This window comes from Rhynchophorus ferrugineus, unplaced genomic scaffold (assembly GCF_030347505.1).
Source record: "Rhynchophorus ferrugineus isolate W39M unplaced genomic scaffold, kcgeb_rfMv2 rfM10, whole genome shotgun sequence".
Lineage (NCBI taxonomy): Eukaryota > Metazoa > Arthropoda > Insecta > Coleoptera > Curculionidae > Rhynchophorus > Rhynchophorus ferrugineus.
The window spans coordinates 12,175,360-12,191,037 of record NW_027472589.1 but is presented as its reverse complement, the minus strand read 5'-3'; the positions used below and the strand labels follow the sequence as shown (position 1 = coordinate 12,191,037).

Here is a 15,678-nt window from a genome sequence, read left to right as displayed (position 1 = left end):
TGAAAAAGGAAGGACAGCAACTATTACATAACGTTATTGGGCCGTTTAAAGGACGAAATCGGCGAAAAACTGACGCATTTGAAGAAAACGAAAGTGCTGCTTCACCAAGGCAATGCACCGTGTCACAAGTCAGTGAAAATGATGGCAAAAATCCATGAATTCGAATTGTTTCCTCATCCACCGTATTCTCTAGATCTGGCCCCCAGCAACTATTTCCTGATCGCTAAAACTGAGGCCGATTTTAAAGCAAAGGACAAATCGTACTACAAAAATGGTATCGAAAAGTTGGAGTGTCGCTATAATCAGTGTATCACCCCTGAAAGGAATTATGTTGAATAAAAAAAACTAATTTTGGCAAAAAAATCTGTTTTACTATGGTAGGCCGGGGATTTTTCAATTTTCAAGAAATAAGACCTGTTACATATGATTTCATATAACTACTTCGATTTCTTCTTTTGCTCTTATTTTGATTGTTCATTTCTCTACTTTTCGGTGTTTCTTTTTTCAATTCTCCTTAACGGATATTGTCAATAAAATTTCTGATTGAATCAAGCTGTATAACTCCTAGATCGTTCAGTACATTCTGTGTTTTAATTTAGAATTATATGGTTGGTTAGACTCCTGAGCTTTGTGAATTTAATACGTAAGAGTATATAAAATACGTATATAAAGCTAAAACAAACCGTAAGCTTCCAATGTCGACGAGACAGTAGATATGATTTCATTATTACAAGAAATCCAGGTATTCTTTTGCTCTTATTTTTATTGTTCATTTCGGTACTTTTCGGTGTTTCTTTTTCCAAGTCTCTTTAACGGATATTATCAATAAAATCTTCTCGACATTCTTTCAAATCATCAGCGCCAAAAAATCATGCCTCAAAAGCATTGCAATGTTGCATGTCCCAGTCATATGGTACAAAAGACAAGCCAAGAAAATTACTTTGGAGACTGCTTAAAATGGGCCTTGAGAACGATTTTCTGGACTGAATCGTTGAAACATCTCACAAATAAGTCCCTGTTATTCAGTTCAAGCTCCTTGAACTTCAAAATACTAGTTTAATTCCGAAAATGAAAATCCTAACTGTAGTATTCTGCCAAAGAAACCTCATTTGAGTACAACCAAAAGTTAGAGGGTATTTTAACAGATAGAAGCTCAATAACTCTTAGGATGTGAAATGATACATGGCCATAATGGAAAATACTTTTTCTTCGGTACACCAAGCTTCTCTCTTTTCTCTCATATTTTTATATCCATCTGAACCAAAAGGATTTAATAATAACGGTAATTTCTTTCATTACTTTAGAGGTAATTAAAAGTTCTTTGCCTTCCTGGCTATATCTGGACTATAGTTGAAGCCATAGTGCTCCGTTTGTTTCCTATGTTTTGGATTCAGGATTATGATTGTAGACCCTGTGTAAGAGTCATCCACAGTGACGATGAACAATGCACAAAATCCTATTAATCTCTTCTAATCATATACGAATATGTTGAATACTATACAATTATATATATATATATATATATATATATATATATAATACATGTTTTATAATAACATCACATCACAGGGTAGTCCCAATAAATATTATATCAGTCAGAATTAATAAACAAATAATAGCATATAAAATGTTATTGGCTATATAATCTAAAACTATTTAAAATGCTTTTCAAAATCAACCAACATAAGCAACATTTCTGAATCAAATGTAAAAAAGAAACTTTTCAATAATAGTAATCTAGTAGGCACCTGCCATATGTACTATATATAAAATGTGCACTATATGCAGAATAATAGCCCAAACGAAAAAAAAAACACCATATAAGATTTAAAATATAAATTATCAAAATAGTATTGTTGTAAAATATATGTTGAAACAGAATCGTCTGTTTTCAACTCTTAAATTCAAACTCTATCAATCTCAAGAGAAAAGTTACCGCGTTAATTGAATAAAAATCTTCTCAACCAATAAAAACGAGCTGTTGAAATTAAAACTGTTACAATAGCAACGATTTAGTATCTTAAACGAATAACTTGTTTTCATGCTTTGTGGATATATTTTATAAATGAACGTCAATTAAAAGTTTTATGGGTTTCAAGTAGAAAAGCCCAACCACCGGAAAGTAACGACAGTCGCCTTATTCTCGACATTTTATTTTCGAATTTATTTCCCTTAATTTGTTCTAAAAATAGTTGGAGGAATTATTTTCCGATGAGACATCAAACTTTATAAAGTACTTTTCGAGCGCAATATAACGTCTTTATAGCCTAACAGACAGCAATTATGGATCTAAAACTATTCTTTCGCTTCGACCGACGATATTTTTCACTAAAACAATCTTGTTTCTTGCTCCGTCTGTTTTCTTACATATCTTATTATGTAAAACTAATTAAAAGTAACGTAGTTTTTAGTTATAGTATTATAGACGTCTATTAGTTCCTTTAATAAAATATTTTAAAATAGTTATTGCTTTTGTCTTTTCCTAACTTTTCCTAGCCCATTCGGTAAATCCACTTTTACAGCAAATAAATACAAAACTAGAAACTAACAATCGATGTTTCAACCTTTAACTTACATAAATTTAAATAATATTAGTCTTCAATGAAGATGCTATAAATCAGTTAACACATTCTTAATATGATTGCAGATCATCAGATAGCATAGCAGATGTTAGCCAAATCAAATTTTATAGATACAAAACAAAATATTTCCTATATTGGGTCTGGGACAAAATTGGTAGCGCTTTTTTTTTAAATAAGTGACGACAATAGTTGCAAATATCTTAGGAAACATAGATTTCATAAAAATTAGTAGACGTTTGTTGCAAAGTTATGTGCACTATACAATTAACAAAATTAATTATAAAAATTTCTTTATATTTTGGAATATTATTAGAAATAAGGGATGAACGTTACACAGGCGTGTAAGAAATGAAAATCTCACAGAAAAGCTGATGGACTTTGGTCAAAATGAAGTTTGACGATCGGGTAAAACGTAATGACATGATAAACCAGTTATGCTGAACGAATGTTGTCGATCACTTCTTCTAGATTATTCCTTCAAGTCACTTCGGAAAAAACTCACAAAGCCGTAAAGACTCCCTTGAAGACTGGGGCCTATAGATGGTCACACCCGTATCCTTGAAACTTAACTTAGTGTAGATAAGTAGATAAAATACGGCAGACAACCGAAAGAAATGGCTCGAATTGAATAATTCATTGATTCATTGAACCGATAAAAATTACGAGAAATCACGCCAGTAATCAGGCTGGGTAAGACCGAATGTCTTCTGGGATGATTTATAAGTTGGTCACTCGCCAATCGGTAGGTTTAACACTGAGGACCGTGGTTCAGAGCTCACATTAAACAGTAGGCCCAGTCTAGATAAACCCTCGTTGATAAAAAGAAGACCTTAATATATATGTATATATATATATATATATATATATATATATATATATATATATATATATATATATATATATATATATATATATAAATTTTTTATTTATTTTTTGGATATTTTTTTTTATTATGTGGCATTAACAATACATACAACCCTAAATTTTTACTTTTCTATCACCAACCCCTGCTTTTTAATAGTCATTTTAATAATTTTATCATTTTTTATCACTTGGTGTGTTACTGTGTGTGTGTATGTGTGTCTACCGGTGTCACTTCTTACCCAGTAAAGAGCACGAAGTGGATATGACAACGAAGATGGTCTCCTATTTCCCTCAAACCATAAGCCTTCTCTCACTCCCTCTACAGTTTTCGGCTATTATGTGTCAAGCGTAGTAGTCAAGCGTAGTGTAACTCTCATATCAAATATATTCTGAAGCAACTTTATTATTTAGTTATTAACAACGAATATTAATGAATAAAATTTATTATTAATAACTAATAAAATTATTTATCTTGAGTTTAATTCGCACGATCAGTTAATTAAGTGATTTACATAACCTCTAAATTACCCAACACAATTACAACGAAGGTGGTCTCCTATTTCTCTCAAACAATAAGCCTTCTCTCACTCCCTCTACAGTTTTCGGCTATTATTAGTGTTTATGCGTCAAGCGTTATTTTTTTCTATACTGGAAACTATCTAGAAATTATTTACATGGCAAAACAACGTTTTCCGGGTCAGTTAATATATATATAACATAGAATTTTACTAATATAAAAGCCACGAACTTTTTCCAGATCAAATATCAATTTATATTTTACTAATATTGTTATGTCTTCTTCGCAGGCCATTTACGACATGTTGGGAGCCTGTTCGTCCAATCGCCCCGCCGACTCCGCAGAAGAACGGGCGAAGAACATCTTCGCGAAAATGGACGAGAACAACGACGGTCAACTCACGCAGGAAGAGTTCCTGAAGGGATGCTTGCAGGACGAGGAGCTGTCCAAGATGTTGGCGCCTTAAAAAACATACCGCCGACGCCAACACGGAAAAATGTCGATTGGTTCGCTATGGTCGCCAGGCCCGGACGCTTTGCCCTTTGCTAATATTCTGTTCGGCCCCGAATGCTGCTCGATAACTTGCTGTCGTATATTATTTCTCGGCCAAAATAAGATATAGTAATACCAGATATCGCTTAAACACATTTCTGTTATTGTAGGATGTTTTGAATGCCCCAGTTCCATCGGGAAATGTATCTCTTCCATCAAAACCGAATCTACTCGAAGCGTATTATATTAGGAACATTTGAAATTCTCAGGGATTTATAAAAATTCTAATATCGCCGAAAAAACACAAAGAAAAAAGTCGATTTTGATCCCGATCAGAACGGAAACCGGATCGATATCCGAAGCGAACACGCGGCGGAACTTTCCTTTTCGTTTTATATCGCAAAAAAACCACACCAAACTGTTCGATACCAAGGAGCTGATGTTTAATCTAGATATTATCCGGTTTTTGTACAAAGCCGATGTCTCACGGAATATTGACCGTGTTAGAAAGCCTAGAAAATAGATACCGTTCGCTTTGTTTTCTTTGACGGATAATATTCGAGCTAAAATATTTGTTTTCCGTATTACGAAGATCGCACGACGGATTAGATTAGAAAAATATCTTGCAATAACAGAATTATATACATATAATACATGTATTATAATAGGAATAACATCACATCACAGGGTAGTCCCAATAAATATTATATCAGTCAGAATTAATATACAAATAATAGCACATAAAAAGTTATTAGCTATATAATCTAAAACTTTTAAAAATGCTTTTCAAAATCAACCAACATAAGTAACATTGCTGAATAAAATGTAAAATAGAAACTTTTCAATAATAGTAATCTAGTAGGCACCGATATGTACTATATATAAAATGTGCACTATATCAATATATCAATGTAGAATAATAGCCCGAAGGAAAAAATATACAACATATAAGATTTCAAATATAAATTATCAAAATAAATCAAAATAGTATTGAATAAAATATCCTGGAAGAATATAATGAAGAAGTGTTGAAATGAATAAATTATATCAAATAAAATTTCAAATTTTACCAACTAATAATGATTGATCAACAACAATTCCATTCCAAACATTATTATAAATGGTGTTCAAATTTCATATTAATATATCAACAGCGGTTGACTATAATAATATAGAGTATTACTAATACTTCAGAAAAACAATTACTACGACTCATCTAATAATGAATCAAAATTAAACAAGATTTGGTAGATAATCCTACACTCTACTATATACTTCGAGTAACAATATAATCTAGACAAAAAAATAAGTTAAAATATATATATTTTTAAATCCTGAAAGAGAGTTAATTAAAAATAAATCGTAACTTCTCACTTTACTATCTCTCAATTCAACTCTTTCATGGCAATTGTATACCAAGAATAAATACCAAGACTAATACTAGTATTCATATACTAACAGTAATAAAACCAAAATCAACCAATATAAGCAAAAATTATGAATAAAATTTTAAAAATTAACTTTTCGATAATTATAATCTAGTAGGCACTGGCTATATGTACTATATATAAAAAGTGTATTATACTATCAATACAGAATAATATCCTGAAAAACCGTTCAGGTGACTACAATTAAAATTTTAAAAAATATCCTGAAAGAAAAAAACATGTAACATATGAGATTTCAAATATTTAAATTATCAAAGTATTATTAAAATAATTCTTAAATAAAATCTCCTGAAAGAAAAAAAAAAATATATATATATATATAAATTGTTATTCGAAATACTGCTAAATAAAAAATCTGCAAGAGAGGATATGAAAATTGATAAAAATTAATAGCAATGTATGAAATATTGTTTGGTACTAGCAGCTATATAACCTAAATCAATAAAATATACTGAAAAAATGGGAAACTATTTTATGGTGATGGCAAATTAATCATAACTTAAAAACAACAAAATAGGTCAAAGAATTCCTAAACAATATAACCTGAAAGAAAAAATATTAAAAGGAGTATCGGTAACAATAATAACAACTAACATACCAACAAGATTCTGAAACGAAACATCCCTACAACGAAAAACTAATATATAGAAACCTTGCAGTCACACAGGCTGCATAATTTTTGAAATGATTAAAAAGAAGCAGCTTCTGGAAAAGAAAAGAAAAAGCATGCATTAAAATATCGTAGAAAAGAAAAAAGTATTCATAATAAGTGAGTTTGTTTTTAAAACTAAAGTTGGCCACAGGCTTGAAGAATTCAGATCTTCACGAAAAAAGGATTAAAATAAAATTGAACTGAATTGAAATTAACACTAATATCTGTGTTAAATTAAACTTTACTGGAAGGAAATATCAATATTTATAATTAAAAATGTTATATATTATATTCCATGTATTATATATATTTGAAATTTGAAGGTATTTAATAAAACACATAACTAGCTAAAAGGGAACCAATCCACATTTTCCGAACACATTTTCATCCACTACAAGCGGCCTCTTCCTAAGTTTTGACGCTTAAAGACGGCCCTCTTGGTCCCGGGTTCGAATCCCGATCGTAACTGGCACAATCGTTCGTTGAGAATTAAAAGACTTTTTCTAATCTTAATAATTGGTATATTATATTTATATATATTAATATGTGGTTTCCCGAGAAACATGGAGGAATCCCGGAAATCCCTGCCCTGTCGATTGTAAAATAACGTTACCAGAGAGCGGGACGCCGGGTTTCTCTGGATTCTCCAATTGGTAATGTTGGAATTTATATGTAATAGCTATACGAGAAAAAAAGAATTATTGTCGTATATTTACAAAAACAAAAGATGTTTCCTTTTTAAATGTAAATCTTAAGATAAAAGCTTTATGCAGACCAAATTGTGTCTGTTCTCTATAACTATTCACTATTTGCTATTTTATATATTAACACTTGATACGGATTAAAAACAAAATAATACAGAATTGGCTACTGGGCACAAATTGATATTAGTAGCATTCAAAAACCAACAAAATTCATATGCTTTAACATTTAATTCTCTATCAGTGTATTATCTATGCCTGCATTATCTGATGACTCCCTATCAATATTATATAAGATCAGAACTGAGAAAATTTCATATATAAATTGTGTAACAATCAAAGAAAGGCGACCAAATTTTAGGTATCAAAACAAGGAACAGCACAAAACTTGCAATCTTCTAGTCAATTACTCTATACATTTTATAAGTTATACCACAAAATTGAATAGAAGTTAGATTAAAAGGTGTATATAGTTTAATACGAATAATAGACTTTTTTAGAGATATACAATGATGTACAAAAATTGTTTTTGATCCGTAACAGTTCATCATTCTTTTTACTGAACAATGGGAATTTACCCCTTTTCGATCAACCAAATTTTGATCTCTACAAGTATGAAATTAATATGGCATTTAATTTAGTCTAGAATGATATATAGTGTAGACAGTATCAAGCTTAAAAACACGTCTTCAACTTATAGGACCAGAACTTTAGCCTATTTAGACTTTTACATGTCACCTTTTTCTTATACACCTTTTAGTAAAAAAATCTTGTATAACTCTAGTTCTCTCTCACCAAGTAATCAATAAGCATATGTATAGATTAACTTGTAGCTCGAAATTGAATATTGCTTTCTGTAGAAGAGTGTAATTGATTCGCTTTGGAACATAAAGTATTCAATTAAAAGTTGAAAGCAATATCAATCTTTGAATATAAAAATACATTGGTATGCACAAATATGAATGAATTGCACTTTTATGTATTTTAATTGTACAACAGCTGGATATACCTACATTATAACAAATAGTATTTATAATATTTATTGAGACTATATTTTGAAGAAACATATCTTATGGACACTTACCATTTTATGTAGGGCATTATTTCAATGTTTATACCAATCACATTTAAGAAAAAATGTTTAAAACATAACAAGCAAAAATGTCATGTAAGAGAAATAATAGCCCATTAAAGTAGTTCACGCAGGTTATAAAAGTTCGAGGCTCGAAAACTCGACCTCTTGGCATTTCGCATTGATTCGTTGCCACTACCAAGGGGCATTACCACGAGTTGCATTCCTTGCACTAAAATAAGAAATAGGACACGTTATGCACATAAACGAGGTTCGAATCAATGTTAGGCCTGAAAACGGCCGGTTGCCTAGGCGATGGAAGCAGTTATTTAGCATTTTAACGTTTTGCATGTAAGTTAACGAAGTGCAAGGAAATAACGTTTTTTAATCGATGTTTAACACGCTAAAATTATCGTCACGAAACGCCACACAACCTTTAGTATTTCGAATGGTGTGAGACTTACCGGCATTTTCCAGGGGCCTGATTTAGTTTTCCCCGCTTTCTTGTGTAGTGGATACGACCATGTCGGATATTTTTACCTAAAAGCTAAAGTTTTCAATTAACGATTATGAAAGTGCATCAATTATAGAACAATATCAAGAGATTGTTAAACACGTAAATGACAATTGGAATTCGACATTCATTTGTTTTAACTCTGTTGATAGGATAGAAACATATCCAAGTAGGTATAACTGGTTGTATAATTTTTGTTGCGACAATAGATGTAAAAAACGTTTTAGTTTAATTGATATTATTTACAATTATTTATAAAAGCTTATTTCGCGATGTACATAAACTACTATAAAAATAGTATTAAGAATGTTTTAGTAAAATGAAACTCGTAGTGAACAAGGTAACTAAGATGTGATAAAAACATCATCCACATAAAGAAGAAATTGAATTTACACCACAGCATTTTTGATCAAAAAAATATTATTATTTCTTTCTAAGTGTTCATAATTTGAAATCGCACAAGCTGTATATTTAAATATGGTATTTTAAAATAATGTACGTAAAAATATTTACGATATATATATTATATATATGTAATTGTTTACTAAATGTTTTTAATGCTAATATCATGTATGCAAGATTTAGTGTACTTTTTGTTGTACTTGCATGCAGGATATTAAACAAATATTATTGTGGGGTATAGTTAATTGTATTTTATTATTTTGTATATACAGGGTGAGTTATAGATAACTTAAATACTATACATGCACCAATAAAAGTCAATTTTTTTCACCTTACCCTGTGAGGTATAAACAATACCAAATAAAATACTCTTGTAAGGTTAATAAGTATTATTTAATTATTTATTAGTTTTATAAATGAAACAAATGCATTTTGTAGTATAAACAAGAGGAAGCAAAAAATGAATGAAACAATATTACTGTAGTTGTAAAGACAAGGTTATATTTATCGCATTTCAGCCATATTATCTATTTGATGGTACTTAATCCCCAAACATTTTTATCACTTACTTACATGATAATTAAAAAACTATGACATACATGGAATTAGTGTTATTTTTATTTGTTTTTATACCCGGTACTGGTGGGTCCTGGTTCTAATTCAAATCCTGCTATAGATTCAGTAATAGTATTCATATAGTTTGGTAGTCTTATTTGTAATCAAAAAATGGATACTTTTTCTGTTATCTGCGATGAAATGTATTATATTAGTAGTATTATTTAACTTAATGTATTTTTTTAGAAAGTAATCTGTACTTGCTCCGAACAACTATACAATTTACCCTTAGAATTCAACTAATATTCAACGATTGACATTTATCTGATAAAAAATGTTAAGGCGGCGTTAGCTGACATTACGACGAGGTACAAGAGGAAATTGATCGAATAGTCGGTTCTAGTCATGGGTAAACAGAACAGTAAATTGAAACCCGAAGTATTAGAAGATCTGAAACAAAACACGGAATTTTCGGGTAAGCACATCGAATCTATCTAATTAAAAGGTCAAAACTAAACGTGATAATACTTTGCAGATGCAGAAATACAGGAGTGGTACAAAGGATTTTTAAAAGACTGTCCAAGCGGTCATTTGTCCGTTGATGAGTTCAAGAAGATTTACGGGAATTTCTTTCCCTATGGAGATGCAAGTAAATTTGCTGAACATGTATTTAGGTATGATGTACATTTTAATTTTTTTAAGATATAAAATTAGTCGAATGATAAAATCTTTCAACAGTTTTTGTTTTGATAATTCTATTGAAGCTATACCTGTACATATTTCTAAATTATGTTACATTGCTCAAAATAATACTTTGTATTGTTTATGTAAAACACTTTCATTTAAATACTCTTACAGTTGTGGATTCATTTAACCCAAATTTACAGCAACTTTTCAATGATTTTTGTGTAATTTCACGAATAATTTTATGAACATTATCCGCAAATTGACTGGTTGAAAATGGACATTCATTGAAATGAAATTTGGTTGAGCATTGGCATAACTCTGGTCTCTAATTTAAAAAGTGGCTACACTTCTCAATCCTCTTCAAAATGTTTCTCCACTAATACTTATTATGTATCGCTTGTTTTACCTACACCCTTACTGTATTTATATTCTGGCTTGTTTCAGATATGTCCCAACTGTCTCACCCTTTGTACTTTTATGTAGTTCAGGAATTGTATTTCCATATTTATTATATACTTTGATTCGTTCTCCAGGTACCATTCTGGATCTTCCTTCTCCTAAATCATTCTCTTATACTTTTACCTACACCTCAACCTTCTTTGTTCACACAAATGACCACAGTCAATGCCTTCACAGATTTAGAAACTTATATGCCCCCTTTAACTTCCTTCATTATTATTCCTATTTCTTTATTCTCTTCAGTTCCTACTAAATATTGCTATTAATATTTTACTTTTGCGTTTTTACTTTTTTAATTATTTTACTTTAAGTTCTACGCTGCTGGTTCAGCCTTGACTCTATTATCTTTTTCGTCACTTAATCTTTTTGCTCAATATGTTTCATTGATACATAATTCATAACCTCTTCTGTCTTTTCTTAGTTTATAGTTGATAATCATTATTATTATTATTCATTATTTCAAAGTCTCCTTTTTGACCAACGAGGGTTTTATCTAGACTAGACCTACAATTTAACGTGGTCTCCGGACCACGGTCCTCGGCATTAAGCCTACCTACTGGCCAGTGACCAACTTAAAGATGAAGGCATCCGATCTTATCCAGTCTGGTTACTGACGTGACTTGGAAGATTATTCCTTGTTGGATTTTCTACTATTGCCTATAAAGACATGTACAATTACAGTCACAAATATAAAATACATTTCCATCCCTAGCAAGATTCGAACCCGCAGCTGTCGCCAGAGTAGAAGGACTGTCCTGTCGTTTTAACTAATGCGCCAACGAAGCCGCCTTTATAATTATTTGTTGTTTTCTCTAATGTATTATTGCTAGTATATCCTAGTATGTATAACGACTAAAGCTATTTTAAACTGTTTTGAAAATATGTTTTATTAGATATATTAACATATTTTGGTTTTCTATTGCTTGATGCGTTTTTTTAAAATTTTTATTGAGTCAAATTCCTCCCCCGCACATAGTCATATAATAAACAAGATGTACGGTCTGTTTTTGTTTCAATACAACGACCGTGGACCATTTTTACAGTAAAATCTAATTCACTGTAGATATTATAAACCAACTTAATGATCCACTCTTAGAATTCGTTTGTAGAATGTCTCTATTAGATCTTATAATATTATTAGTTTTAATTAAAATGTATTTATTGCATTAAATATAATTTCAGAACGTTTGATGCAAACGGGGATGGTACCATAGACTTCCGGGAGTTCTTGTGTGCGCTGTCAGTGACATCAAGAGGAAAATTAGAACAGAAATTGAAATGGGCCTTCTCTATGTACGACCTAGATGGAAATGGTTACATATCCAGACAAGAAATGTTGGAAATTGTCACGGTACGATCTAAATTATTTGACTTCTTTCTCTTAAACTTTAAGAAACTAATTTCAGGCAATTTACAAAATGGTGGGAACAGTAATGAAGATGCCGGAAGATGAGAGCACACCGGAAAAACGCACGGACAAAATATTCCGACAAATGGACAAGAACAAAGATGGCAAACTGAGCCTGGAAGAGTTCATAGAAGGCGCCAAGAGCGATCCATCCATCGTCAGGCTTTTGCAGTGCGATCCTCAAGCCCAATAAATTCCCCATTACCTCACCATCAACAACAACAAAACCATCTCCCCCGTTCCTTCCCGTTTTCCAAGGATCATGGGATTTATTGGGAAGCGACTGTACGAGCGATCGTGTGTATTTTCCATTTAGACAGACTATTTTGCCTTGTGTTTTGAATAGAACAGAAAAACCCTCGTAATTTTCTATGCAGTGACACGTGGCAGATGTCGCACTGCCCCTCGAACGTCAGACCCAACGCAGGTTTGGATAATGTGGGGAACTTGCGTTGGTTTCGATTGACGCAGCTGTGACCTTTGTCTACTTCGTTTGATAACACGCAATCATACAAATCACGTGTGTTTCGTAGTCGAGTAAATTTAGTTTCGAACGGAGCGATTTTTTGAAGGGCGACCGTTTCAATCCGAGATCCTGAATAGACATTGCAATTATCTGTCCTGTCGCGATATGCCCATACAACGAAAATAGCTGGCGGAAAAGACGCACACCAATTATTCATGAACTCTCCATATCTATAATTCAACTATTTCATTAAAACATCACCGATTTCTCTATTCTAAAATGAAAACTGACAAGTTTTACACAATCAGTATGTCGTTCAAAAATCGCTCTCCTTCTATTTTATGATTAGGTGGTAATTCTTTTTCACTAAATTTGTATATAAGTAGCGACCACGTGATTTTGTACGAATAATGTCGGAAACTGTGTATAAACCGATTGTTTTTCGGTAATATTTCCAGCGAAGTATTGCCCTAAAACACACGTTATTTCCCTCGCATTCTGTTTTGTCTGGATTTTCGTTCCACAAGATAAAATCATGTTAGGATTTAATTTAAGCAAAGGAAAAAAGAAGAAAATAATCTAGGAACTAACGATTAAGTAAGAGTTAAAAACGAATATTCTAGAGCTGCCGTAGGAGGCTCTCTACATAAATCGTTGTCAAAACATCTAATCATAGACTTCAAAAAAAGAACTAGAATGACAATTGTCCTCTCACCAACCGATTACCGTTAGTGGGTGTATCAGTTGAATGATTCTTTAAAATCTCGTCGCCTGCCAGGGCACGACATTTTATTCCCGAGGGGTTTTCCATGGCATGCTAGGTCTTCTCTGAAATCTATGTACCTGATATGGATGTAAATTTTTTTTAATAATTGATGAATGATCGAAAAAAATTAAAACATACGAAATATCCCTTAAAAAGAATTATTACATATTTACTCCATTAAAATATATTTCCACAATATGCTATATATTCAATATATCAAGTAAGTGTTAATGTTTTAAAATTTTTAAGTGTGATTCTGAGAAGAGAGAGCGACTTTCTGGCAAAAAGTTGAACTAAATTCGGTCCAAATTGAAGGCATGGGTGCTATTTACTTTTCACCGTATATTCACTATTTTACTATTATCCTGTCGCAGTGAAAAACGTTGAATGATTAAAGGGACAATTAGTTGGTTCTTGAATTTCGTGTGATAAAATGTTAAAGATCCTGCCCTTACCAGTACCTGATTGGTATAAGTAACTCCGCGTTGATTGTAAAGATGCTTTTAATGTGTAGAGCATACATCCTATATCGCACCAGTGAATTTTTTGCAACTACGTTGTTAATGATCATATGGTTCAAATTTTTGCCAAAGTCCTAATCGATAATTTTAAAGGTAGATTCCTCTATTAGCATAAAGAAAACGATTAATGTCCCATAAGTCCTTTTAAGATGAAGATGTTGATTAACAGCTTCCGGCCACCGAAAGTAAAAAACAGTCTCCCCTTCCGGTGGGCGGGAACTCTTACATTATTTCTATGACGATTATCTCTCAAGATGTTTCACCATTTTCCTTTTCACTCTTATTTGGTAAAAAGATCTACGAAACGAAGCGGAACTTTGGTTTCGTCGTCATTCGAATTACTGCTCGGTTTGGTTTGATGAATGTTGGGATAATATATTCTATGGGACGCCCGTTCTTAGGGCGCTTATTAACTCTTTTTCATAGATATGTTCGCAGGATATAAAAAGGCGAATGCGCTAGGTTCGTTAGACGTGCGCTAAATATTTCGTCCGAAAATTAACAATAAAATTTGGAACGGCTGTAAAGTTAGGTGGACGGCTTTTGAAAGCTTGGTTCGAGTTAGTATAAATCGACAAGTGCAAATTATCAAGGCCTAATTAATACGAAAATTCGCAATAGACGATTTTAGGCAGTTTCAGTCTTATTTCGCCAAAAATATATTAGAGCAGTCCAATATACATTTAGCTGACAACATCTTTTCGTTAATTAAAGCGTATTCAAACCAAATAGATGATCGTTTTGTTGTTCCTATGGCCTGTGGAAATGTATATCTTTAACATGTAACGACTTTATAATAAGAAAAGGTAAACAGGCTAGAACAGTTATGATACTCAGACGTAGATGTTTCTGTTTAGTTATTGATATTAAATTGTGATTGGTTTGAACCTTATTATGGGTTTTCCAATTGTTATTTTGACTCAACCGTGCAAAGTAGCTTCGAAATGGACGGGCGCGAGTCAAAATAAGTCGAAAAAGAACATTAACTATCCAAAATATTATAAATTTAAAGAGACCAACGAGATCTGAATTTGTTTTCGTAGTAATAGAAATTCGTTTTGGCCTGGTGCATTGCGCGCGTGGATGGGTTCGTTCGTTTCCACGCGACACCCTGTATAATACTTAAAAATATAACGTTGAGTTATGTAGTTTCGAACATGTCTATATGATCTTCCCTTCTCAACTATTTGCGACATGTTTGTTTTTTTACCTCTCCTACTCTTATTATTATATTTAAAAATACATGTAATAAAATCATTAATTACAATAAACATTGCTGGTTATTTAAACTGGGATTTGTGGTTTTATTTATCTCCTTATCTAGTTAATCTAGTATCGAATAGAACTACCTCCATTACTTTGATTCTGGATTAATATTAACACAATAGTAAACTTTAAGTGGTGAATTAGCACAAAATGGTGGATGCGCCAGTCTATCAATATTTGGAAAAGATAATTATTAATTCTTCCAAAGATCTTCAACATGTGGAGATGAATAATCTGATTATAATTAAATAATTATAAATAATGATCAAATGATACTTTAAAGCTAAATTTTAAAAATTAATTAAA

At 31.7% G+C, this 15,678-nt stretch overlaps 2 protein-coding genes across 6 annotated transcripts in view; both read left to right on the top strand.

Moving 5' to 3' along the window:
* Positions 1–5,950, top strand: part of LOC143204071 (neuronal calcium sensor 2) — a 196,953-nt gene extending 191,003 nt beyond the window's left edge. For all 5 annotated transcript variants that reach the window (XM_076416524.1, XM_076416522.1, XM_076416521.1 and 2 more), the window contains one exon: positions 4,253–5,950. In XM_076416524.1, coding sequence (XP_076272639.1) covers positions 4,253–4,429 — 177 coding nt within the window. In that variant the 3' untranslated portion in view covers positions 4,430–5,950. The remainder of the gene's footprint in view (positions 1–4,252) is intronic.
* Positions 1–15,399, top strand: part of Nca (neurocalcin homolog) — a 244,420-nt gene extending 229,021 nt beyond the window's left edge. Inside the window, exons 2-5 of the mRNA XM_076416526.1 lie at positions 10,046–10,274; positions 10,335–10,473; positions 12,128–12,296; positions 12,352–15,399. Coding sequence (XP_076272641.1) covers positions 10,205–10,274; positions 10,335–10,473; positions 12,128–12,296; positions 12,352–12,546 — 573 coding nt within the window. The 5' untranslated portion in view covers positions 10,046–10,204 and the 3' untranslated portion in view covers positions 12,547–15,399. The remainder of the gene's footprint in view (positions 1–10,045; positions 10,275–10,334; positions 10,474–12,127; positions 12,297–12,351) is intronic.
* Positions 15,400–15,678: the final 279 nt, after the last annotated feature.